Source organism: Schistocerca nitens, chromosome 9 (genome assembly GCF_023898315.1).
Source record: "Schistocerca nitens isolate TAMUIC-IGC-003100 chromosome 9, iqSchNite1.1, whole genome shotgun sequence".
NCBI lineage: Eukaryota > Metazoa > Arthropoda > Insecta > Orthoptera > Acrididae > Schistocerca > Schistocerca nitens.
This window is the reverse complement of record NC_064622.1, coordinates 141439954-141466837: the sequence shown is the minus strand read 5'-3', so window position 1 is coordinate 141466837 and position 26884 is coordinate 141439954. Positions and strand designations below refer to the sequence as shown.

Here is a 26884-nt window from a genome sequence, read left to right as displayed (position 1 = left end):
CATTGTCATATCATAATCTAATTTTTAGTAAATCGGCGCTTGTGATTTAGTTACTGTACATATGTTCCAACTAGCATATTCTGTTACATTTAGTTTCTCCTTAAATGAGATGATAAATTAACTCTATTTTAGAGTTTACTAATAACCATACTTAACCTCAAAATTTGTAGGAAATTAGTAATTTTTACCACCATTTTTTCTGTTTCCTTAATAGAAATCTCGTTTTATGTATTTACTTCAATTCCTACAGGCAGTTAGCAGCTTTGTAGCTCAAGAGACTAAAAGATAATCAGCAGGCTTAGTTTAAAGTTATTTGTTCACAGTCCTGTAAAACATTCCAGCAGCAAAAACGCAGCTCCGTTGTGGATGCTGTTCCCGAACCCAGGATGAGCTGGTTGACGTTCATTCATAAGCACCTGGAAATAACCCTGACTACTGTCATCCGACTGGCAGCTTTTGCGAACTGATGACCACATACAGTATGAATTCGTGATCGTTTCTCACCTTGCTTAATACACTTAAATATTAGTAGTATTACTATTATCAATCAATCTGAAACAAAGATTTACTATTTTTAAGCATCCTCTAAGAATAGGGCATTTCGGTGTAGTCACGCTGCAGATAATTGAGAGCATCCCTGTTGAAATTCTTAGAACGAACATGCAAAGAAGAATCGGGCAACATATTACTTTCTCCCACACTCGTCTCGCGAAATGACGACGACGACGACGACGAGAAAATGTGAGGAATTAGAGCTAATAGAGAGGTTACAGACAATTTCTTCGCACATTTCACTTACGAATCGAGCACGGTAGGAGCAAAATGACAGTATTACGAGAAGTACCTTCCACCACGGATCGTAAGATGGCTTGCAGTGTATGGATGTTGATGAGCATGTGGATGTAGACGTAGACGGACCTCCTATCTTCTGTGTTTCGGCTTATTGTTCAACAGATACTTTATGATCCTGTTCTTGTTATATGCTCTTTTCATTTGTCCCTGTAATTCATTATTTCATAAATCAGATAAAATGTTTAATTTTTGCCCCATATCCTCATTTCTCTGTCTTGTTCTACATTACAAATTATACCTAACCACTTTCGTTTGTCTTCTATATCACAACATCTTTTATCGCCCAAACTATTGAATTTAGAACACATTATGCGATTTTATAACTACATATTTACCGTAATTTTTTTCCTACAGGACCTGCAAAAGTTCCTCGATGAAGCTCCAGACGGGGTGATATACTTCAGCCTGGGCAGCTACATCAAAGGCACCGACCTGAGGCCGCAGGCCAAAAAGGCTTTCATTGAGGTCTTCTCCCGCATTAAGCAGAGGGTCCTTTGGAAGTTCGAAGACGACAATCTGCCTGGAAAGCCGGACAATGTCATGATTTCCAAGTGGCTGCCGCAGGCTGACATACTCGGTAAGTACATTTCGGAAGGTTGCTAAGATGCTACAACAAGAGGTCTTATAGAGTATAAAACTAAAAACTCAGAAGGAAATGACTGTACAGGTCTGATTTACTTAGGCAGCATTCCTCTGGAATATTGAAAGCTTGTCACTTTAAAGCGATTGATTTCGCTTCAAATTTTCCTGTGACTGTAAAATTTGTGAACATTTTCACAGATCACACAAGGATCTGGAGAAAACGACATATACTGAAAAAAGGAAACAGATTACTAGCATACATTTAATTCAGTTTTTCTTCTAGTTCGCAAAGAAAAACCTGAACGACGCCAAACGATCTGGACACAGGTTCCTGCAGTCACAACGATTTGCATCAGTTGGACCTCTTGAGAGGCAGATCACTCGAACTCATATGCGGCAATGAAATTGTTGCGCAGTGGAATAAGGACATGAAAAGGGTGGCTCCGAAAAATGAGTCCTGTATGTTAGTTGTTTAAAAAAGCATTAATGATCTCAATAACAGGGGGGGGGGGGGTTCCTTCAATCTACTAAAATAAAATATCGGTCCACACTGACTGCATTTCATTATAAAATGTGTGTCCAATAAATAATACGAAGAATGAGATTATCACTCTACAGCGAAGTGTGCTGATATGAAACTTCCTTATAGATTAAAACTGTGTGCGGGACCGAGACTCGAACTCGGGACTTTTGCCTTTCGCGGGCAAGTGCTCCACCAACTGAGCTACCCAAGCACGACTCACGACCCGTCCTCACAGCTTAAATTCTGCCAGTACATCATCTCCTACCTTTCAAACTTCACAGAAGCTCTTCTGCGAACCTGCAGAACCATAACTCCTGGAAGATGGCTAAGCCACAGCCATGGCTAAGCCACAGCCTCTTCGCAGAACAACTCCTGTGAAGTTTGGAAGGTAGGAGACTAGGTACTGGCAGAATTGAAGCTGTGATGACGGGTCGTGAGTCGTGCTTGGGTAGTTCAGTTGGTAGAGCACTTGCTCGCGAAAGGCAAAGGTCCGTCCCGAGTTAGAGTCTCGGTCCGGCACACAGTTTCAATCTGTCAGGAAGTTTCAACAATACGAAGTTCCAGACCGAGCGAGGTGGCGCAGTGGTTAGCACACTGGACTCGCATTCGGGAGCACTTCGGTTCAATCCCTCTTCCGGCCATCCTGATTTAGTGTTTCCGTGATTTCCCTAAATCGCTCCAGGCAAATGCCGGGATGGTTCCTTTGAAAGGGCAATGCCGACTTCCTTCCCTAATCCGATGAGACCGATGACCTCGCTGTCTGATCTCCTCCCCCACAACCACCCGACGAAGTTTCAGACAAAATTATACCGAAAGTCATGGTACACACAGCAAATAAAACAACCAACCTTTATGGATAATGAGCTATCTAAGCTAATGATATATTCACTTGACAAAGACCATGGTAAAAAGAAGCCAGTTTCAAATTTGTCAGAAAAAAAATAGAACGCCATGCAGCTATCATAACTGAGTCATAATCGAGGCCTGCAACCCCTAATTAAAAATACCAATAGCTCTCAATCTAGCTTAGTCCAAACTAAACACCTGCTAAACGACTGACAACTCCCCTTCACGGTCACCTGTGCTGTATAGACTCTGAACAGGATTTAAACTGCAGGCTGTAGTATTGTGGACGGCTGCAGACAGATTGCCCCCTTGGATATATCTCCTCCCTTAAAAGTAGCCCTGTCTCCAACAAGAGTGACAAAAGTCGGTGTAGAACCCCCCCCCCATGTTCTCACAGAGCTGTCCTGGATGCTCCGCCAGAGCTATCAAACCAGAGGGCCCTTGCAGAGCTGTCCCCTGTCTGCACTCCTCGAAGTTCACGTTAATTATCCTTTCCCAGTGATGAAGCTCCGTCAAAATGTGGCCAACGAAAATGTTCGTAACAGAACTGTTAAACTGCCTTCCTAGGAAAAGTTTTATCAACCAGCCAGTGGCTTGTGTTTCCTCGAAAACTGTTCTTAAAATATGAAGCAAAATTCCCATTCTCCAAAGATATTTTTATTACAGCCTATCCTCAGTTCTTCCGTGTCTGTAATTCTTAAAAACCACCCTGCTATTTGTTACTGTCGGGTAGTTCTTTAAGGGACAGCCGGAGGAGCTCTTTTCCGCATTTTCTATGACATGAGAAACTGTTTCCCTACATGGAGAACGCTTATTGTTGTTGGCACCTCCCTGCCACAAAGAGAAAAAAAATTCTAAAACGAACTCGGCAATTTCTCTTCCTACTAAACAGACAGATCTGTATCTGAGAGTTGCACCCCAGACTCCTGACTTCTAAGACGGCTGTCGGCAATAACAAACAAAACTATAGAGCAGTGCTCTGATCAGATACAGGGCGATAATGATTGAACTACACTCCTGGAAATTGAAATAAGAACACCGTGAATTCATTGTCCCAGGAAGGGGAAACTTTATTGACACATTCCTGGGGTCAGATACATCACATGATCACACTGACAGAACCACAGGCACATAGACACAGGCAACAGAGCATGCACAATGTCGGCACTAGTACAGTGTATATCCACCTTTCGCAGCATTGCAGGCTGCTATTCTCCCATGGAGACGATCGTAGAGATGCTGGATGTAGTCCTGTGGAACGGCTTGCCATGCCATTTCCATCTGGCGCCTCAGTTGGACCAGCGTTCGTGCTGGACGTGCAGACCGCGTGAGACGACGCTTCATCCAGTCCCAAACATGCTCAATGGGGGACAGATCCGAAGATCTTGCTGGCCAGGGTAGTTGACTTACACCTTCTAGAGCACGTTGGGTGGCACGGGATACATGCGGACGTGCATTGTCCTGTTGGAACAGCAAGTTCCCTTGCCGGTCTAGGAATGGTAGAACGATGGGTTCGATGACGGTTTGGATGTACCGTGCACTATTCAGTGTCCCCTCGACGATCACCAGTGGTGTACGGTCAGTGTAGGAGATCGCTCCCCACACCATGATGCCGGGTGTTGGCCCTGTGTGCCTCGGTCGTATGCAGTCCTGATTGTGGCGCTCACCTGCACGGCGCCAAACACGCATACGACCATGATTGGCACCAAGGCAGAAGCGACTCTCATCGCTGAAGACGACACGTCTCCATTCGTCCCTCCATTCACGCCTGTCGCGACGCCACTGGGGGCGGGCTGCACGATGTTGGGGCGTGAGCGGAAGACGGCCTAACGGTGTGCGGGACCGTAGCCTAGCTTCATGGAGACGGTTGCGAATGGTCCTCGCCGATACCCCAGGAGCAACGGTGTCCCTAATTTGCTGGGAAGTGGCGGTGCGGTCCCCTACGGCACTGCGTAGGATCCTACGGTCTTGGCGTGCATCCGTGCGTCGCTGCGGTCCGGTCCCAGGTCGACGGGCACGTGCACCTTCCGCCGGCCACTGGCGACAACATCGATGTACTGTGGAGACCTCACGCCCCACGTGTTGAGCAATTCGGCGGTACGTCCACCCGGCCTCCCGCATGCCCACTATACGCCCTCGTTCAAAGTCCGTCAACTGAACATACGGTTCACGTCCACGCTGTCGCGGCATGCTACCAGTGTTAAAGACTGCGATGGAGCTCCGTATGCCACGGCAAACTGGCTGACACTGACGGCGGCGGTGCACAAATGCTGCGCAGCTAGCGCCATTCGACGGCCAACACCGCGGTTCCTGGTGTGTCCGCTGTGCCGTGCGTGTGATCATTGCTTGTACAGCCCTCTCGCAGTGTCCGGAGCAAGTATGGTGGGTCTGACACACCGGTGTCAATGTGTTCTTTTTTCCATTTCCAGGAGTGTATATTTAAAAAAAGGTAAATTAGTTACAAGATACGGCGTGAACACACTCCATTCAACATGAAAACTTCTACAGATACTCAGATTTAGGTTATGACATGTTCGATACAGCTACCATCGTTGGCGATTATGTGGCACAGACGAATAGCGAAACTCTGCATGACCCGCTGAAGTGTCGGTACATCGATACCTCCTGAATGTCGATATCCTGAGACCTACTGAATGGCTGTTTTCAGCTCAGCAATAGTTTTGCGGGTGTTGCTGTACATCGTATCTTTAATATAGCCCCACAAAAAGGAGTCGCATGTGTCAGATACGGAGAATATGGCGGCCAATCGAGGTCCGTGTCAGTGGCCTCTGGGTACTCCAGAGCCAGAATGCGGTCGCAAAAGTGCTGCTCCAGGACATCACTCTCCTGCTTCTAGGGGGTCGAGCTCCATCTTCCATGAACCATATCTTGTCGAAATCAGGGTCACTATCGATAATGCGGATGAAATCATCTTCCAAAGTCTTCACATACCATTCAGTAGTCACTGAGCCATCAATGAATATCACACCAATTATTCTGTGACTGGATATTGCACATCACACAGTCACCCGTTGAGGGTGACAAGACTCCTCAATCACAAAAGGCAGATTCTCAGCCCCCACCCCCTTTCAAATGTGCCAATTTTGGTTACTGACAAACCCATGCAGATTAAAGTGGGGTTCGTCACTAAACTGAACCATACAGCGCATACTAATTCCCATCATGCCCTGCAGCCAACCATGCAGTTTGAACGTCCCAACCCAAAACATTCAAATTATGAAGATTTTATTTCACATAGTTCAATAACTGTCACCCTGTAGCTTTGGCTTGTAAAAATGAGCAGTATTCAGTACTGGGCCAAGTTTCCACCACAGCTCATTGTACCAGCATTTTAAGGTGGAGCTGATGGACACTCATGCTGTGTGTCCACCATACACAGAGTAGTAGTTTGTGACTGCCTGTGGCTAGGTAGCTGGCGTAAACAAAGCAGACGGCGGGCTGTCTGCACAGCCTGTGGCCCATCAGCCCTTGCCAGCACTTTTTTTTTCTTCTTTATTGTAGTTTCATTCCCCTGCCCCATATGGGCAGGAGAGGGCTGTCAGCGGCACTATCCGCCGATCTTCAGCCGAGTGACATGACAACTAATACAAGAATAAAATTTTACATGTAAGGTGATAAAAAAGGGGGACATAAAACAGAGTAAGGGGTGATAACGGAGGTAAAAAGACACATGGAGACGTTCGTGGGGGACAATTTAAAAAGTTGACATTACGTTAAAAAACACAGTTGACGAGTTGTAGAACACAAAAAAGACACTGAAGTCACATGCTTAGGTTAAAAGTTGGCCACAGTAAAAACACTCCAGAACAACACACTTTAAACCCACTTCGAACACACACGATGAAGAATAAAACTGCGAGGTGGAACCTGCCGAGGGAGAGGCCAGAGAGGATGGATAAGGAAGGGAGAGCAAGGGGCAGCAGTGGAGGGGGCGGGATGAAAAGAGTAGGGGCGTCAGCGGGTGCACCAAGAGGCAGAAAACAGCTGGGGCAGGAGATGAAGAGGGAAGACAAGGCAGGAGGGAGTGCAGGAACACTGAAGGGGAGCACAAGAGAGGGAGAGGGAGGGGGAGTAGGAGGAGAAAGCCGCTCAGGAGAAGGGAGGGGATGCCAGCACTTCTTTATGGCCCATATATACAACCCGTCAACTGAGCATATCTACTCTGAGCCATTGGCCTGTGTGTGGCTGATGGTTCCGTGGTCTTGTACACGGTCAGGGTCTGTCTGTTTGACTGGTGGACTTTAGCCTGCTAGCCTCGGCCGCTACCTGCTAACCCACTCCCTCAGTTCATGCTGGTAGGGTCCACCAAGCAGTCTCCAGTGGCCACACACAGGTGATTGGGTCGGTGGACCAGTTGGGATGTGAATGGGTGTCTTTTGAAATGGATGTGATCTCCCAGTGGGTAGCCTGTAGTCACTGACATTCGCCTGTGCCTTCCTCATCTCATTAAGGATCCCAGACTTGCAGCTAGAACATGCAACAGCTATCCAATGTGGACAGAATTTTAAAATGGGAATTGATGGCTTAATCATTGCACTCACTGGGGCTGTTCATAATCATCATCGATATTTTTACTCGATAGAAGGCTGTTTCAGAAGCGAATATTGAATGACAGAAATGAAATAAAAATGGGACAAGTCAGACGAGAATGGACTGACGCATTTCAAAGAATGTACAGAGACCAAATCTGCAGAACGGCCCTCAAACCCAATAGTTTTCTCTCTTTAAACTGTAGTTGTGCAAACGACCTCACTGTTCTGGCTAAATAAAACTTTATCCTCATCAAATTCACTCACATTTCGTGAGAAGTAAAATTTCTCTCATAATCAAATCACAATACCGATTTGTGTTTCTCTCTTAGAGGCAGTCGATATAGATAAGGTTCAGCAATCCTCAACAAATTATTGCCCTGAATTCCATGGTCATAGTTCACTATTCTTCTTTTCAGCACTTTCACAGAGGAGGATCCACTGCTTTGATTATCCCATAATTTCAAGTTGGAAGTTTACACAACGTGACTTGATGGACCTTGAATATATTCAACAAAGAAGTGCTGGGAACTGGCAGCACGTCGTCGTTTGTTATAAGTGAGCAGGATTCATCTTGCCGACAGCTTCTTCATACTGGAAGTTCTGGGATATTTTATTACATACCGTTGGTCAGAAACAACCTGAAAAAGTTGGAAAGGTGTTCCAGGGTAGGTTCCATACGTTATGCTGTTTCCGAGTCTATTGGCACTGAATTTAACCAATCAGGCTTTTGCGCGCGCAAATTCAAGCGATCTTCCAGACAAGGTGTTGTATAATGTATTCTTCGGTTGGTTTCCTAAAACCGAAGAAGAGAGCGATATTGGACATGGGGAGATGGTAAGGATCGAAGTCCCAACAAAGGCCGAGCAGTCTCGCGCTCTATGATATACTTTATTATAACAAACGACAGTAATCGTATCTGGCGGGCCGCTTGAATTTCGGCGTGCAACGCCCTGACTGGTTAATTTTCATGTTGTATAGCTGGGGAACGGCAAAGCACACAGCATTTTTTTCTTATCAATTATTTCTCAGCAAACCTACTGTGCAATACTAGCTTTCAGGCTGTTTCTGACCTCCTTGTATGTACGCGTGCACGTTCCACATCTCCTTCTAAACCACTGCACCAGTTTCAACCAAACTTGGTACACACATCACTTATTGTCTGGAAAAAAATCACTGTCTGGGTAGGAACCAGCCACCTGTCAATGCGGTGGGGGTGAAGAAGCAATGAGTCCACAACGCGAGAACAGTCATACTTCAGTCATCCTGTGTTTGGAAATGAGAGCACTTGGAGACTTGAAATGAACTTTACGCATAATTTCAAACCTTTACGAATTCTTTTCTCGTTGACGACCCGCAGAAAGTAATGTATTGCTTGCATTTTCGCTGTTCATACAGTAAAATTGCTGCATGAAGCATGACGTTTTAATTTTTTTACATATTTCTACTATTCTGGACACATTTTCCAGCAGTATTCACATATACCACTGAATGCACGAGTAAAATATTATTGCACCATACATAGTGAAGATGCGACATCACGAACACTGAAGCGTGGCATGTGAGCAACAGGAAGGCCTTATCACGGCCTTGAGAAGCGCGTGGCACACGTGCTGACCGTATGCGAGGTGACCTTTAACACGTGAACCCAGTGCAATAATAATACTAAAAGCGCTGCACTGGTTACACAGTCCGCACTGCCGAGCGGAAAGTTAACAGCTGCTTTTGTTATACGTATGTTACCCGCAAATCTGTCACTGGGATTAAGATGAAAAATCTACTCTCTGCAGTGTATATGTTTGATTATACATTCATGAGAAATTAGGGATACTTATCTGCAGTTCGTTCTATCGCCCAGACTAGATTCGTGACAATTGAAGTGGGATTGCCGCTACTAAAATTAATGACGTAACACGATTTTGTTTACATTTTGTGATATTTCTGGCTCTGGAGCCATAATATTCCTTCTCAAGATTCACTTCGTAGTTTGGCTGAGATTACAGCAGATGAGACATGACGTAAGAGATGCTGGGAGAGGAAGAAAACAGATGTTACAGTCAGTACCATTTCCGAGAGAAATTGGGCCAGTATAGCAGGATGGTGATTTGACTGGCTGTCGACACAGGAGCCAACACACCAGATTTGTTAGATGCAGTTATTAAAATTTGATAAAGCGTAATTCAGATTTTATTGTCTACCGCACTGAAACATCCTCGGTAGAAAGTTTAACTCCGCCCCCGGGAGCTGAATGGTTCAAAAATGGTTCAAATGTCTCTGAGCACTATGGGACTTAACATCTTAGGTCATCAGTCCCCTAGAACTTAGAACTACTTAAACGTAACTAACCTAAGGACATCACACACATCCACGCCCGAGGCAGGATTCGAACCTGCGACCGTAGCAGTCCCGCGGTTCCGGACTGCAGCGCCTAGAACCGCACGGCCACCGCGGCCGGCAGCTGAATGGTCAGCGCGACAGAATGTCAATCCTAAGGGCTCGGGTTCGATTACCGGCTGGGTTGGAGCTTTTTCTCCGCTCAGGGAGTGGGTGTTGTGTTGTCCTAATCATCGCCGTTTCACTCCCATCGACACGAAAGTCGCCGAAGTGGCGGCAAATCCATAGACTTGCACTCGGCGAACGGTCTACCCGACGGGAGGCCCTGGTCACACGACATTTACATGTTTAGCAAGTTAAAATCCAGTTATTTCACATCTCATTTTTAGCTTTAGTATAATAATATTCAGGCGAAGCACTTCGTGCACCTTCGGCTCCCGCCAAATATGCGCTACGAAGTCGAGTGATTATGGCTGTGTAGTTAGTTTGCAGCGGTGAGGTTCGGGTTATTGGCTGTTACAATTAATATCTAGGATGCGAGCCACATACATCGTATTGAAATAACGCGACTCTGTGTGCAAATCAGAGAAGAATATAATAATAGCGTGCATAATTTTGTGTGAACATGTTTTCTAAAGAGTTAATGCAAGTGAATTTTGACTAATTGTTATAACAAAGTAGACAATGTGTAAACAGCTAATAAGGCGTTTTGTAATGAAATATATGCAAAACTCCTTGTTAGCTGTCTATACTTCATCTGCTTTATTTTTTATTAATGAAAAAGCTGTTGGTATCCCTAATTTGAAATTCATCAGATCATTTAGTAGAATCGAGAGCTTTAACCACTTCCTCAGTGACATCAGCGCTTCAGTTCAAGACGACAGACACGCGACCTGGGCACTACAGCTGCGCCGGTTCAACGACATTTATATATACATCAGGTCAGTAAATGGCATGATGCGCTGGGAGTGTCTCAAGGTGGATGTTCAACTGCCTATCAGCAACTGCATTCGACTGGACGCCACTTACTGCCAGCCCTCTACCTATACAGACATCCTACCGGGTGAAGGGGATGTACAGTTTAACGTGGAATCCACACCACACATCGTTCCTGGCATACCTTCCAGGTGAAGGCTAGCGTAAGGGCAGACTGAAATATTCTGGCGTTCAAAGGGTTCGATCCCGCTACCTTACAGTCTCCAATCTGACACCGAAGGATGAAGCATAAAAATTTAGAAACGGATTATGTGTTTGCGGGGTTACAAAACAGCAGATTGACAATAGCAAGAAAACTATTTCCGAAAAAGTGACGTATTTTCATATCTAACAAAAATGTGTTATAAGTCTTTTCTACAGGTATTAGGCTGGAGCGCAGTGTTGCGTGGAATGCATGAAAAGTGGAAGACAAACAGATCATATAGAAAGAGAATGGAAGTTATCGAAATGTGGTGCTGCAGAAAAATGTTGAAGATGAATTGGTAGATCATATAACTAATGACGATTCCGTGGCATTGGGGAGAAAGGAGATGCGTAGCACAATTTAACTAAAAGAACGGATCTGTCGATAGCACACATCCTGAGACACCGTGGAGTAGTCAACTTCGGTAATGGGGAGGAGTGTGGGAGACCTAGGTTGACTAACATAAGTAGAAGAGACTTGCACATGATACACCAGCGTGGAGAGCTCCTTCACGGCTGTGTCCCACCTGAAGATAACAACCACAACAACGACAAAAGGTTTTAAATTTGAAAGGGGCCAACAGCAGTCCTTTGATTCCAGTCAGCAAATCAATCAGCAGAGTGGCAGAATCGTTGAATATTTCCAAGAAGAAACAGTACGGTGTGGCAGGTATTGACTTAACTACGCAGCATATACAGGCTGATCAAGGTACCACTACTAAGGGTTCTATGTATCCCATGAAACTTTCAAATACCACACGCAAGGGTCAAGGTTTTGAATTTCTCTCGCTCACTACACGCGCACATTACTCCTACAGAAAAAATGAAAAGGACATTCTTTTAGAAAATTTAATATAGTTAAATTTTTTTACTAGATTACGTTTTCGCTACAGACCGTAGTTTTCGAATTATTCAAGACAAACGTCCAAAAGTGGCATTCAAAAGAGTTCTCTTGAAATCAGTTAACTACGAAGGCCGTAAATTCAACTAAATGTCTAGTAATTACAATTAGAAATACCTTAAATTGCAAAGACCACACAAAAATGTTGTGGAGAGGACTGCGTTTTATTCGCAGAACATTTAGAAAATGTAGCAGATCTACTAAGGAGACTGCCTACACTACACTTGTGCCGCGCGGGGCAGCCACACGGTTTGAGGCGCCTTGCCAAAGTTTCCGCGGCTCGCCCTGGCAGAGGTTAGAGTCCTCCCTCGGGCGTGGGCGTGTGTGTGTGTGTGTGTGTGTGTGTGTGTGTGTGTGTGTGTGTGTGTGTGTGTGTGTGTTTTCTCCTTAACGTAAGTTTAAGTGGTGTGCCAGCCTAGGGACCGATGACCTCAGCGGTTTGTCCCATGGAACTCACCACCACCATCACCACACTACACTTATCCGTCCTCTTTTGGAGTACTGCTTGCGAGGTCTGCAAGCCTTACCAGATAGAATTAACGGAGTACATCGAGAAAATTCAAAGAAGAGCAACCCGCGTTGTGTTATCGAGAAATAGGGAAAAGTGTGCCAAAGACGTGATACAGGGTTTGGGGTAAACATCATTAAAACGAAGACTTTTTTGTTGGGTCGGAATCTTTTCACGCAATTTCTATCACAAAATTTCTTCTCCGAATGCGAAAATATTTCGTTGACACCGACTGCATGTCTCAACGATACAGATAGCCGTACCGAAGGTGCAACCACAACGGAGGGGGATCTGTTGAGAGGCCAGACAAACGTGTGGTTCCTGAAGAGAGGCAGCAGCCTTTTCAGTAGTTGCAGGGGCAACAGTCTGGATGATTGACTGATCTGGCCTTGTAACACTAACCAAAACGGCCTTGCTGTGCTGGTAATGCGAATGGCTGAAAGCAAGGGGAAACTACAGCCGTAACTTTTCCCAAGGGCATGCAGCTTTACTGTATGATTAAATGATGATGGCGTCCTCTTGGGTAAAATATTCCGGAGGTAAAATAATCCTCCATTCGGATCTCCGGGTGGGGACTACTCTAGAGGACGTCGTTATCAGGAGAAATGGCAGTTATAAGGGTCGAGGAGTATGAAAGGGAAGCAGTGGTTGGGAAGGGAGTGAGACAGGGCTGTAGCCTCTCCCCGATGCTATCAAGCTGCTTATTGAGCAAGCAGTAAAGGAAACAAAAGAAAAGTTCGGAGTAGGCATTAAAATCCATGGAGAAGAAATAAAAACTTTGAGGTTCGCCGATGACATTGTAATTCTGTCAGACAGCAAAGGACTTGCAAGAGCAGTTGAACGGAATGGACAGTGTCTTGAAATGAGGGTATAAGATGAACATCAACAAAAGCAAAACGAGGATGATGGAATGTAGTCGAATTAAGTTGGGTGATGCTGAGGGAATTGGGAACTGAGACACTTAAGGGTAGTAAAGGAGTTTTGCTATTTGGGGAGCAAAATAACTGATGATGGTCGAAGTAGAGAGGATGTAAAATGTAGACTGCCAATGGCAAGGAAAGCGTTTCTGAAGAAGAGAAATTTGTTAACATCGAGTATTGATTTAAGTGTCAGGAAGTCGTTTCTAAAAGTATTTGTATGGAGTGTAGCCATGTATGGAAGTGAAACATGGACGATAAATAGTTTAGACAAGAAGAGTATAGAAGCTTTCGAAATGTGGTGCTACAGAAGAATGCTGAAGAATAGATGGGTAGATCACATATCTATTGAGGTACTGAATAGAATTGGGGAGAAGAGGAGTTTGTGGCACAACTTGACTAGAAGAAGGGATCGGTTGGTAGGACATGTTCTGAGGCGTCAAGGGATCACCAATTTAGTACTGGATGGCAGCGTGGAGGGCAAAAATCGTAGAGGGAGACCAAGAGATGAATACACTAAGCAGATTCAGAAGGATGGTAGGCTGCAGTAGGTACTGGGAGATGAAGAAGCTTCCAGAGCATAGAGTAGCATGGAGAGCTGCATCAAACCAGTCTCAGGACTGAAGACCACATCAACAACAACAACATACAAAAAGGTCCTGTTCATTTTTTTCTATAAGACTAATAGTGTGCGTGTGGCGAACGAGAGAACATGAAAATGACGCACGTGGTTTTTGAAAGTGTTGTGGGTTGCATAAAACCCATAGTTGGCGGCAGCTGACCAACCCTGTATAAGCATATCAGAACAAGAAAGAGTACGCGACAGTTCAAGAGTTGATTACTTCGATATATTCGTAGGTAGTCAGGACATGGTTTTCAGTTGTGTTAGGGGTGATTAGCTACAGATGGAAAATCTTCTGAAAGAGGACATGGAAACACTGTAGGGTGGAAATATCATTTCCTTCTTGACGTACTAGCAGTGAATGGAGAAAATGTAATATAACCATGGGCTAACATTTGTCATTAGGTGCCGTTGCATGGATGGACCACACGCGCCTCGGAACAACGAATGTGCGAATAGGGAAAGGGCGAACAACTTAATTTCGTTCGTACTCGCTGTACGGACCATTTTGAGTCTTGGTTATTACCAGTAGCCTTATACAACTAACGTTAGACGATGTAATAGCGGTGCCAACCGACAGGGATTTTCTCTCACTGAATGGACGCCTTCCTCTTTAATGATGATGGTCAGGCTGCATGGAAACGACTAAACGAGACTCCGAATGAGTTGGGAGCCGGCCTCATCCATCATCGCTGAAATGCCGCCCACAAAAAATAGTTCAAATGGCTCTGAGCACTATGGGACTTAACTGCTGAGGTCATCAGTCCCCTAGAACTTAGAACTACCTAAACCTAACTAACCTAAGGACATCACACACATCCATGCCCGAGGCAGGATTCGAACCTAGCAGTCGCTTGGTTCCAGACTGTAGCGCCTAGAACTGCTCGGCCACTGCCGCCCACAGCTCTTGGAAACTTAATAATTGGATGCATATTACAGTCACGTGACATGGGACGCCATAGATGTTTCTATGATCATTCTGTCTGTAATCGAGAGTGATGCGTTGGTGCATTGTGATGATGGAAGCTCTGTGATACAAAGGGCGGCCAAAAAGTTTCCGTTTGAGGGTGTTGCTGCAGCATATATGCAACGAAGTGCGACTCCGATGCGGGTCTACAAGCATCGACATGCTGGTAAGGGATTAGTGTGGAATTCATGTCTTTCCGATCTGTTTTGATGCAGGTGGCAGCTGTACCCTTATAGTATGGCTTGCGATCTTCACTGTCACTGTAGGCAAAAATCAAAAGCATTTGCCGTCGCCGGCTGGAGTGGCCGTGCGGTTCTAGGCGCTACAGTCTGGAGCCGAGCGACCGCTATGGTCACACGTTCGAATCCTGCCTCGGGCATGGATGTGTGTGATGTCCTTAGGTTAGTTAGGTTTAATTAGTTCTAAGTTCTAGGCCACTGGTGACCTCAGAAGTTAAGTCGTATATTGCTCAGAGCCATTTGCCGTCTATTGGCAGTGTTATGCATCACATTCTCAGTTGACTCCTGAGACGGGTGTGAGTACCAGTGTCTCAGTGTTTTAAGTGAGGTACGCACATGGCGTTTGTCATTTGTGTACATTGTATTCCACCAAGCACACTGACTGCGACATCTTAATGCAATTAAAGTTGCAAGGGCTGTCTGTTTGATCCAGAAAGTATAGACTATCGGTCCGTTGTTACAGTTGCCAATGCCTCTCCATGTGTCATCCATGGGTTGTGGACACGCTATAGCGAGACAGCACACAAGACGAACTGCACAAAGCCGCCTGGGCATTACAACAACATGTGAAGACTGACATCTGGACATCTATGAGTTGCAACGTCGTACGGATAACGTCAGAGCACTGGCGCCGCTTTGTCCTATCTGACTGTAATGCTATGTGATCCAGACGTCCTGTTACAGTATCCCGCTTGACAAGACATCATCTTGCACCTCGCCTTCAGTTTTACCGATCCCATGTCAACTGCCAATTTCATAATTCCAGATGTCCTCTGATGAGAAGTGATGGTCGTGTTCATGTGTGGAAACCCATGTTGGACGGTACCTGCCTAATGTTGTCTACGAAATTGACATATTTCGAAGGTTCTGTGATGCTGTGGAGAGGCCTCAAATGTAGACAGCCATACGAATCTTGTAGTTGTCCATGGTTGCCTTACCGCCAGGCAGTACATCGAACATATCCTGCCGGATCATGTGGTGGTTGCTGCATAAGATGGTGGCCCTGAATTCCTTCCAGTGCCAGGACCTATGCGACAGGTGTCAGCAGCGATGTCTTGCGAAGCCTGGACATTGGAGTAATGGAATGACTAGCGGTGAGTCCCGACCTAAACCCATCGTGCATATGTAATTAAAAGAATCACCAAACGCTGTCCTCAAGGATCGATCTGCGGCCCCATCTTCTGGCACATAACAATCGAACCCCTCTTACAACTTCTGGATGGGGATGACAGGTCAGACGGAATTGTCGCCTATGCAGATGACCTATTAGTTGTAGTCACTGCAAACAACAGAGCCCAGTTAGAAGAGAGAGCCAGTGGAATTCTAAAAACAATTACTCGGTGGTGTCACAACAACAAACTCAGGATAACCTAAAACAAAACATACACTTTACTGAAAGGATCACTCCAAAGGAATCCTTCAGTTAAAATTGGGGACACAAACATCAAACGAGCACACATTACGCGCTATCTTGGGGTACACATAGATGAAAAATTGAATTTCTACGAACACATAAGGCTAACAACAGGCAAAGCAGAAAAAATACTACACAAACTGGTGAGGCTAAATTCAAAATAGTACAGACTACCTCTACCAGTCATACGTACATACCACTGTGCACTCTTCGAATCAGTACTCAGCTTCGCAGGTAGCATGTGGGCACATAGACTGAACGTGATCACCAACAAAGCATTGGTCAGATGAGGGCAGAGAAGTGTCCCACTTAGGCTATCTAGAGCATTCGGTACCACCTCAGCAAATGCATTGTGTGTGGTGCTCGGAATATGCCCCATAGATATCACGATCAAATACAAAGCTGCAAGGTACTGGTTAAAGGTGGGGAGACTAGATAAGGTACATACAATAACCGGTGTGCTGATAGAGACGATACGTCACCTTCAAAATTGGCGTTTGGATACATGGCGAGGTGAGTGGGATGTAAGTGATAAGGGACGTAGACTGCACGACTACCTCCCTGACGTAACAGAGCAGTTGAGAATGAGACATATCGATCCCAGCCACGGTATGGTACATTTCTTAACCGGACACTGACCTTATCCGATGCACTTAAACAATGTGAGTCTGAGGCAGACACCTACACGCACATGCGGGGAAAAAGGTTCCCCAGAACACACTGTCTCTGCGGGCAATACGCGAACAATAGACATACACTACGCTTATACTACACAGATACAGACATATATACACAGCAATAAGAGACGAAGAACAATGGGCACAATTAAATGCACTGACAAACAGTATTTCAAAAACAACACATGAAGAGTACATGCGGACAAGACATTACAGACATGCCTATGTGCACCGTAACAACAATCTCCAGAGGATGGACAGTGATACACACAGTCTCCCTAGGGGGTCTACAACTCTTTTGTGGATACGTGCGTAGCGAGCATGGGACCCCGAGCTAATGTGGCCTTCCTTCCTTTCCGGGCTGCATACCTTCCCTTTCCGCATCCTTCCCCATCCCCCCTCTTCGCCCCCCTCCCCACACCTCCGCCTCTTTCCTTCCCTTTCTCACCCTCTGGGAGTATGTTTTGTGCCTACATCCGGAGACGGACGCTCGAAACTGTAACAAATTCTTTGCTTTCTCCGCTTGCAAGTCTTCGTCCTTCCTTTGTCCGTCTCTTTTCCTTACCTCTTCTCTTTGCCCTTTTCTCCGCTGCGGCGTTTGAGACATCTCTTCTTCCTTTCCCTTTCTCTTTTTTCCTCCCTGTGCGTGTCTGAAGGCCGACCCACGCATTTCCATGCGTAGCCGGTGACGGGGTAACGCGTAATTCCCCGCCCCGGGTAGACAGGTAGGACACGTATGTACCCCCTGCTAACGGCCAGGCCCAGGGAGGGGTGATTACCCAAGCTGATACCTTCCGAAAGTGCCGATTGGTCCCTCCGTCCGTTTGTCAGGAGGTGTGACCTGAGGTGTGAACAATCACCTAAGGCGGGAGTGCCCTCAGAGAGGGGATTCTTACGCAATGGTTTCCTCACCTTCCAATATATCTGCTCACAAGCGTAAGTTCACTGAGTCTCAGCCACAGACAGTTCTTCCATCGTTGCCACAGTTTCTTGTTGTTTCTCGGTCTGATGAAGGTCACGACTTCTCCACAGTCAACCCTTTCATTATTCAGAAAGGTGTCGACGCAATTGCAGGTCCTATAAAGTCTTGTTCCATATTACAGAATGGCACCTTGTTGTTAGAAACAGTCAGTGCCCTCCAGGCACAAAAATTGCTGCGTACTTCACTTCTCCACACCTTCCCTGTCCGGGTAGAACTGCACCGCACTTTAAATTTCTCGCGTGGAGTTGTTTATACATGCTCCCTCGATGGATTGTCTGACGACGAAATTCAGCACTACCTGTCTGACCAGGGCATAACGGCTGTTCATAGAGTTATGAAAAGGGTTGACACGAACATCATTCCAACCCGCACTGTCTTCTTGACATTTGACAAAGTTCAACTCCTGTCCAAAATCAAAGCAGGCTATGAGATAATTTCCGTTCGCCCTTACGTCCCAAACCCTACGCGTTGCTATTGGTGTCAGCGGTTCAATCACACCAGCCAGTCTTGTTCCAATCCGGCCAAATGTGTTACGTGTGGCAAGGATGCCCATGAGGGTGCTTGTCCATCTCCATCCCGTTGCTGCATATACTGTATGGGTGACCACGCTGCTTCCTCTCGAGATTGCCCCATTTGTAAAGACGAAAAGCTCATACAGGAAATCAGAGTGAAGGCAAAGGTGTCGACCTTTGCTGCTCGAAAATTATTCGACAGTCGACAGCCCACCGTGCCTCCGACAGGAAAATACAGCACTATCCTTGCTTCTCCTCGGCCAACAAAGGAGGCGGCCACGCAGACTTGCGACCTCACCTTTAGTGCCACAGTCGTCAGATCGGCCAGCGCAAAGATCGCCTGTTCAACCTCACAACTTTCGCCTGCCCACTCTACGGCTCACCCTTCATCGGGTTCTGCTAAATCTCGAGCCCAAAAGTCAGACACCAAGACTTCGAAAAAAGAGCATACTCGTGAAGATTTTTTACGTACCCCAACTTCACAACCATCGGTTCCTCCTTCATCTAAACATCATGGTTCCAAGAAGGCTAGTAAGAAACCCAGTTCCTCTCCTTCTCCGCCACGGCGTGTCTCATCTACAGCACCATGTGGGAGTAATCGCCCACGGCCGTCTTTTGTGTCGCCGAGGCGCACTGCTGGCGGCCGATCAACCGGCCGATCGCTGGTGGCAGGAGCTGCTCTTGAAAAACCTATGGATCAGGATCTTCTGCCTTCGGCTGAATGCCATTCCATGCTGTCGGTCGCAAGCTCTGAGCAGTCGCTGAGTTGACGGCAACCTTGGTCACATTCCTCCATTTTATGTTCACCCTATGTCCATTATCCACTGGAATATCCACGGCCTTCGAGCCAATCGGGATGAATTGTCGATCCTCTTAAGATCCTACTCGCCAGTCATCTTCTGTCCACAGGAAACAAAGCTGCGTCCCCATGACCGCTTTGTTCTCCCCCATTTTCAGTCTGTCCGATTTGATCTCCCCTCTGTTGAAGGCACTCCAGCCCATGGAGGACTCATGATTCTTCTCCATGATACTCTCCATTATCACCCAATCCCCTTAAACTCTTCCTTCCAAGCTGTCGCTGTCCGTCTTTCCCTTTCTGGATATACCTTTTCTCTTTGTACTGTATACATTCCATCGTCCACACCAATGGCACGAGCTGATCTCCTTCATCTTCTTGGTCAGCTTCCACCCCCCTATTTGCTGGTTGGGGACTTGAATGCCTACCACCCGCTTTGGGGATCTCCACATCCTTGTCCGCGTGGCTCACTATTGATAGACGTCTTCCACCAAACGGATCTAGTTTGCCTCAACACTGGGGACCCTACATTTCTGTCTGCCTCCACGACAAATTTCTCTCATTTGGACCTTTCGGTCGGTACTGTTTCGCTAGCTCGGCGCTTCGAATGGTTCGCCTTTGACGATACACACTCGAGTGACCACTTTCCATGTGTCCTTAGACTGCAGCCTCAACAGCCATATATGCGCCCGCGACGCTGGAAGTTTGCCGAAGCCGATTGGACACTTTTTTCGTCTCTAGCGACATTCGATGACCGTCACTTTCCTAGCGTCGACGATGAGGTCACTCATATTACAGACGTTATTGTTACAGCTGCGGAACGTTCAATACCACGCACCTCCGCATTGCCCCGGCGCCCCCCAGTTCCTTGGTGGAACGCGGCATGCCGTGAAGCAATACGTGAGCGGCGACGTGCTCTTCGCGTTTTCCGCCCTATTCTACTTTGGACAACTGTATCCGCTATATACTATACCGAGCGAGATGGCGCAGTGGTTAGCACACTGGACTCGCATTCGGCAGGACGACGGTTCAATCCCGTCTCCGGCCATCCTGAATTAGGTTTTCCGTGATTTCCCTAAATCGCTTCAGGCAAATGCCGGGATGGTTCCTTTGAAAGGGCACGGCCGATTTCCTTCCCCATCCTTCCCTCACCCGAGCTTGCGCTCCGTCTCTAATGACCTCGTTGTCGACGGGACGTTAAACACTAACCACCACCACCACCACCAACTGTATCCGCTATAAGCAGTTCCGAGCGCGATGCCGTCGCGTCATCCGCGATAGCAAGAAGGCAAGCTGGAAATTCCTTATTAGCTCATTTAACACCTTCACTCCCTCCTCGGAAGTTTGGAGTCGGATTCGACGGTTATCAGGCGCGCCTAGTTTCTCCCCGGTCTCTGGGCTCACTGTCGCGCATGATACATTAGTGGACCCCGTCGCAATTTCTAACTCATTGGGTCACCACTTTGCTGAGATTTCGAGCTCTTCAAATTACCCGCCAGCGTTTCTCCCGAAGAAACGTGCAGCGGAAGTGCGACCTCTTGCTTTCTCCTCTCAAAATCGCGAAAGCTACAATACACTTTTCCCCATGCGGGATCTCCAACATGCACTCTCTTCTTCTCGCTCCTCCGCCCCAGGACCGGATGGTATCCACATCCAAATGTTGCTGCATTTATCATACCATAGTCTGCGTTACTTCCTTCGCCTTTATAATCGAATTTGGACCGACAGTACTTTTCCCAGACGATGGCGGGAAGCTATCGTCGTTCCTGTTCCGAAACCTGGAAAGGACAAACATTTTCCCTCTAGCTATCGCCCCATTTCTCTCACGAGTAGTGTATGTAAGGTTTTGGAGCGTATGGTGAATTGCCGTTTAGCTTGGTGGCTGGAGTCCCGCAGTCTTTTAACACCTGCCCAATGCGGTTTCCGAAAGCATCGTTCTGCAGTTGGCCCTCTTGTTGCTCTCTCCACTTATATCATGAACAATTTTCTCCGGAAACGCCGAACAGTAGCAATATTTTTTGATCTGGAGAGAGCATACGATACCTGTTGGAGGACAGGCATCCTCCGCACACTGTTCTCTTGGGGCTTTCGAGGTCGGCTGCCCCTTTTTCTTCACGAATTTATGGCAGAGCGCACATTTAGAGTGCGGGTGAACACCACTCTCTCCCGTACTTTCCCCCAAGAAAACGGGGTACCCCAGGGTTCCGTGCTGAGTGTTGTACTGGTTGCCATTGCCATAAATCCGATTATGGATTGTCTCCTTCCTGATGTCTCGGGCTCCCTCTTTGTGGACGATTTTGCGATCTACTACAGCTCTCAACGGACCAGCCTTCTTGAACGACGTCTTCAAGGATGTCTCGATCGCCTCCACTCTTGGAGCATGGAAACCGGCTTCCGTTTTTCTCCCAGTAAGACCGCTTGTGTTAATTTTTGGCGACGTAAGGAGTTTCTTCCACCCTCCTTACATCTAGGACCTGTCAACCTTCCGTTTTCGGACGTCGCTAAATTCTTGGGTCTTATGTTTGACATGAACCATAAACCTTGCCGTTGGTGGGGAGGCTTGCGTGCCTTAGCGATACAGATGGTCGTACCGTAGGTGCAACCACAAGGGAGGGGTATCTGTTGAGAGGCCAGACAAACATGTGGTTCCTGAAGAGGGGCAGCAGCCTTTTCAGTAGTTACAGGGCCAACAGTCTGGATGATTGACTGATCTGGCCTTGTAACATAAACCAAAACGGCCTTGCTGTGCTGGTACTGCGAACGGCTGAAAGCAAGGGGAAACTACAGCCGTAATTTTTCCCGAGGACATGCAGCTTTACTGTATGCTTAAATGATGATGGCGTCCTCTTGGGTAAAATATTCCGGAGGTAAAATAGTCCCCCATTCGGATCTCCGGGTGGGGACTACTGAAGAGGACGTCGTTATCAGGAGAAAGAAAACTGGCGTTCTACGTATCGGAGCGTGGAATGTCAGATCCCTTAATCGGGCAGGTAGGTTAGAAAATTTAAAAAGGGAAATGGATAGGTTAAAGTTAGATATAGTGGGAATTAGTGAAGTTCGGTGGCAGGAGGAACAAGACTTTTGGTCAGGTGAATACAGGGTTATAAATACAAAATCAAATAGGGGTAATGCAGGAGTAGGTTTAATAATGAATAAAAAAATAGGAGTGCGGGTTAGCTACTACAAACAGTATAGTGAACGCATTATTGTGGCCAAGATAGAAACAAAGCCCATGCCTACTACAGTAGTACAATTTTATATGCCAACTAGCTCTGCAGATGATGAAGAAATAGATGAAATGTATGACGAGATAAAAGAAATTATTCAGGTAGTGAAGGGAGACGAAAATTTAATAGTCATGGGTGACTGGAATTCGTCGGTAGGAAAAGGGAGAGAAGGAAACATAGTAGGTGAATATGGATTGGGGGGAAGAAATGAAAGAGGAAGCCGCCTTGTAGAATTTTGCGCAGAGCATGACTTAATCATAGCTAACACTTGGTTCAAGAATCATAAAAGAAGGTTGTATACCTGGAAGAATCCTGGAGATACTAAAAGGTATCCTATAGATTATATAATGGTAAGACAGAGACTTAGGAACCAGGTTTTAAATTGTAAGACATTTCTAGGGGCAGATGTGGATTCTGACCACAATCTCTTGGTTATGAACTGCAGATTGAAACTGAAGAAATTGCAAAAAGGTGGGAATTTAAGGAGATGGGACCTGGATAAACTGAAAGAACCAGAGGTTGTAGAGAGTTTCAGGGAGAGCATAAGGGAACAATTGACAGGAATGGGGGAAAGAAATACAGTAGAAGAAGAATGGGTAGCTCTGAGGGATGAAGCAGTGAAGGCAGCAGAGGATCAAGTAGGTAAAAAGACGAGGGCTAATAGAAATCCTTGGGTAACAGAAGAAATATTGAATTTAATTGATGAAAGGAGAAAATATAAAAATGCAGTAAATGAAGCAGGCAAAAAGGAATACAAACGTCTCAAAAATGAGATCGACAGGAAGTGCAAAATGGCTAAGCAGGGATGGCTAGAGGACAAATGCAAGGATGTAGAGGCTTGTCTCACTAGGGGTAAGATAGATACTGCCTACAGGAAAATTAAAGAGACCTTTGGAGAGAAGAGAACCACTTGTATGAATATCAAGAGCTCAGATGGCAACCCAGTTCTAAGCAAAGAAGGGAAGGCATAAAGGTGGAAGGAGTATATAGAGGGTTTATACAAGGGCGATGTACTTGAGGACAATATTATGGAAAGGGAAGAGGATGTAGATGAAGACGAAATGGGAGATAAGATACTGCGTGAAGAGTTTGACAGAGCACTGAAAGACCTGAGTCGAAACAAGGACCCGGGAGTAGACAACATTCCATTAGAACTACTGATGGCCTTGGGAGAGCCAGTCATGACAAAACTCTACCATCTGGTGAGCAAGATGTATGAGACAGGCGAAATACCCACAGACTTCAAGAAGAATATAATAATTCCAATCCCAAAGAAAGCAGGTGTTGACAGATGTGAAAATTACCGAACTATCAGTTTAATAAGTCACAGCTGCAAAATACTAACACGAATTCTTTACAGACGAATGGAAAAACTGGTAGAAGCGGACCTCGGGGAAGATCAGTTTGGATTCCGTAGAAATGTTGGAACACGTGAGGCAATACTAACCTTACGACTTATCTTAGAAGAAAGATTAAGAAATGGCAAACCTACGTTTCTAGCATTTGTAGACGTAGAGAAAGCTTTTGACAACGTTAACTGGAATACTCTCTTTCAATTCTGAAGGTGGCAGGGGTAAAATACAGGGAGCGAAAGGCTATTTACAATTTGAACACAAACCAGATGGCAGTTATAAGAGTCGAGGGGAATGAAAGGGAAGCAGTGGTTGGGAAAGGAGTGAGACAGGGTTGTAGCCTCTCCCCGATGTTATTCAATCTGTATATTGAGCAAGCACTAAAGGAAACAAAAGAAAAATTCGGAGTAGGTATTAAAATTCATGGAGAAGAAATAAAAACTTTGAGGTTCGCCGATGACATTGTAATTCTGTCAGAGACAGCAAAGGACTTGGAAGAGCAGTTGAACGGAATGGACAGTGTCTTGAAAGCAGGATATAAGATGAACATCAACAAAAGCAAAACGAGGATAAATGAATGTAGTCAAATTAAGTCGGGTGATGCTGAGGGAATTAGATTAGGAATTAAGACACTTAAAGTATTTTAACTATATATGACCATGCAGCTTTGCTAGAATAGAAATGATAATTAAATGGTGTTCATTTAAAGGGTGTTCATTTAAAGGGTGTTCATTTAATTATCATTTCTACACTTAAAGTAGTAAAGGCGTTTTGCTATTTAGGGAGTAAAATAACTGATGATGGTCGAAGTAGAGAGGATATAAAATGTAGACTGGCAATGGCAAGGAAATCGTTTCTGAAGAAGAGAAATTTGTTAACATCGAGTATAGATTTAAGTTTCAGGAAGTCGTTTCTGAAAGTATTTGTATGGAGTGTAGCCATGTATGGAAGTGAAACATGTACGATAACTAGTTTGGACAAGAAGAGAATAGAAGCTTTCGAAATGTGGTACTACAGAAGAATGCTGAAGATAAGGTGGGTAGATCACGTAACTAATGAGGAGGTATTGAATAGGATTGGGAAGAAGAGAAGTTTGTGGCACAACTTGACTAGAAGAAGGGATCGGTTGGTAGGACATGTTTTGAGGCATCAAGGGATCACAAATTTAGCATTGTAGGGCAGCGTGGAGGGTAAAAATCGTAGAGGGAGACCAAGAGATGAATACACTAAGCAGATTCAGAAGGATGTAGGTTGCAGTAGGTACTGGGAGATGAAGAAGCTTGCACAGGATAGAGTAGCATGGAGAGCTGCATCAAACCAGTCTCAGGACTGAAGACCACAACAACAACAACAATGTTTGACAGAAAACTGTGCTGGTCCTCCCACGTTTCCTATCTTTCGGCTCGCTGTCTGCGATCCCTCAACACAATCCGTGTCCTGAATGGTACCTCCTGGGGAGCGGACCGAGTGGTCCTTCTCCGCCTGTATCGCGCCTTAGTGCGCTCGAAATTGGACTATGGAAGCATAGTTTACTCCTCTGCTCGGCCGTCTATTCTTGGCGTTTCGACTCTATCCACCACTGTGGATTATGTTTAGTGTCTGGAGCTTTTTACACCAGCCCTGTGGAAAGCCTTTATGCTGAGACTGCTAAACCTCCGCTGCCCAATCGGCGAGCTGTCCTTCTGAGTCGTTATGCTAGCCATCTGTCTTCCATGCCTGCTAATCCGGCCCATGACATTTTTTTCGACTCCTCCTTGGATGTAGGGTATGCAGGCCGCCCTTCCTCCCTACTACCACTGGGAGTCCGCTTCCGTCAACTGCTCCATTCTCTTTCCTTCCGCTTTCCTAAAACCTTCTTGACAACTTGGGGTACAGCACCGCCTTGGCTCCGTCCCCGGATCTGCCTGCTCCGTGACCTTAGTCAGTTTCCCAAGGATGGTACCCCTTCACTTGTTTATCGTCGGGCATTTGCTGCTCTGTGTGCACAAATGAAGGAAGCCACATTTATTTACACTGATGGCCCGAAAACATCGTTAGGTGTAGGGAGTGCCTATATTGTTGGCGACACCCCCAATCGATTTCGGCTTCCCGACCAGTGTTCGGTTTATACTGCGGAGCTTTACGCTGTTCTCCAGGCTGTCCAATACATCCGCCGCCATCAGCGGATACAGTATGTTATCTGTTCAGATTCTCTCAGCTCTCTCCTCAGTCTCCAAGCTCTCTACCCTGTCCACCCTCTGGTCCACCGGATTCAGGACTGCCTGCGCTTGCTCCATTTGGGGGCCGTCTCTGTGGCGTTCCTCTGGCTCCCAGGACACGATGGTATCTGTGGCAATGAAGCGGCCGATATAGCGGCCAAGGCTGCAGTCTCTCTTCTTCGGCCAGCTATTCGATCGATTCCCTTCGCCGATCTACGGAGCGTTTTATGTCGTCGTGTTGTTCTTTTATGGCACGTACATTGGTCGACGCTTCCCCATAATAAATTGCGGGACGTGAAAGCTCTTCCCCGTGCTTGGACCTCTTCCTCCCGAACGCGTCGTCGGGAGGAGGTACTTTTAACTAGACTCCGGATTGGGCACTGTCTTTTTAGCCATCGACATCTTTTAAGCGGCGATCCTCCCCCGCTCTGTCCCCACTGCTCTCAGCTGTGGACGTAAGACACCTTTTAATTGAGTGCCCCTATTTTACTCCGTTACGCGCCCGTCTACAGCTGTCGCCTGATGTTGTTGTTGTGGTCTTCAGTCCTGAGACTGGTTTGATGCAGCTCTCCATGCTACTCTATCCTGTGCAAGCTTCTTCATCTCCCAGTACCTACTGCAACCTACATCCTTCTGAATCTGCTTAGTGAATTCATCTCTTGGTCTCCCTCTACGATTTTTGCCCTCCACGCTGCCCTCCAAAGCT

The 26884-nt window shown here is 46.2% G+C and overlaps 1 protein-coding gene across 1 annotated transcript in view; it reads left to right on the top strand.

Annotated features, from left to right (window-relative positions):
- Nucleotides 1–26884, top strand: part of LOC126202969 (UDP-glycosyltransferase UGT5-like) — a 135083-nt gene that overhangs the window by 81787 nt on the left and 26412 nt on the right. The window contains exon 4 of the mRNA XM_049937111.1: nt 1207–1429. Within this exon, the coding sequence (XP_049793068.1) occupies nt 1207–1429 (223 nt within the window). The remainder of the gene's footprint in view (nt 1–1206; nt 1430–26884) is intronic.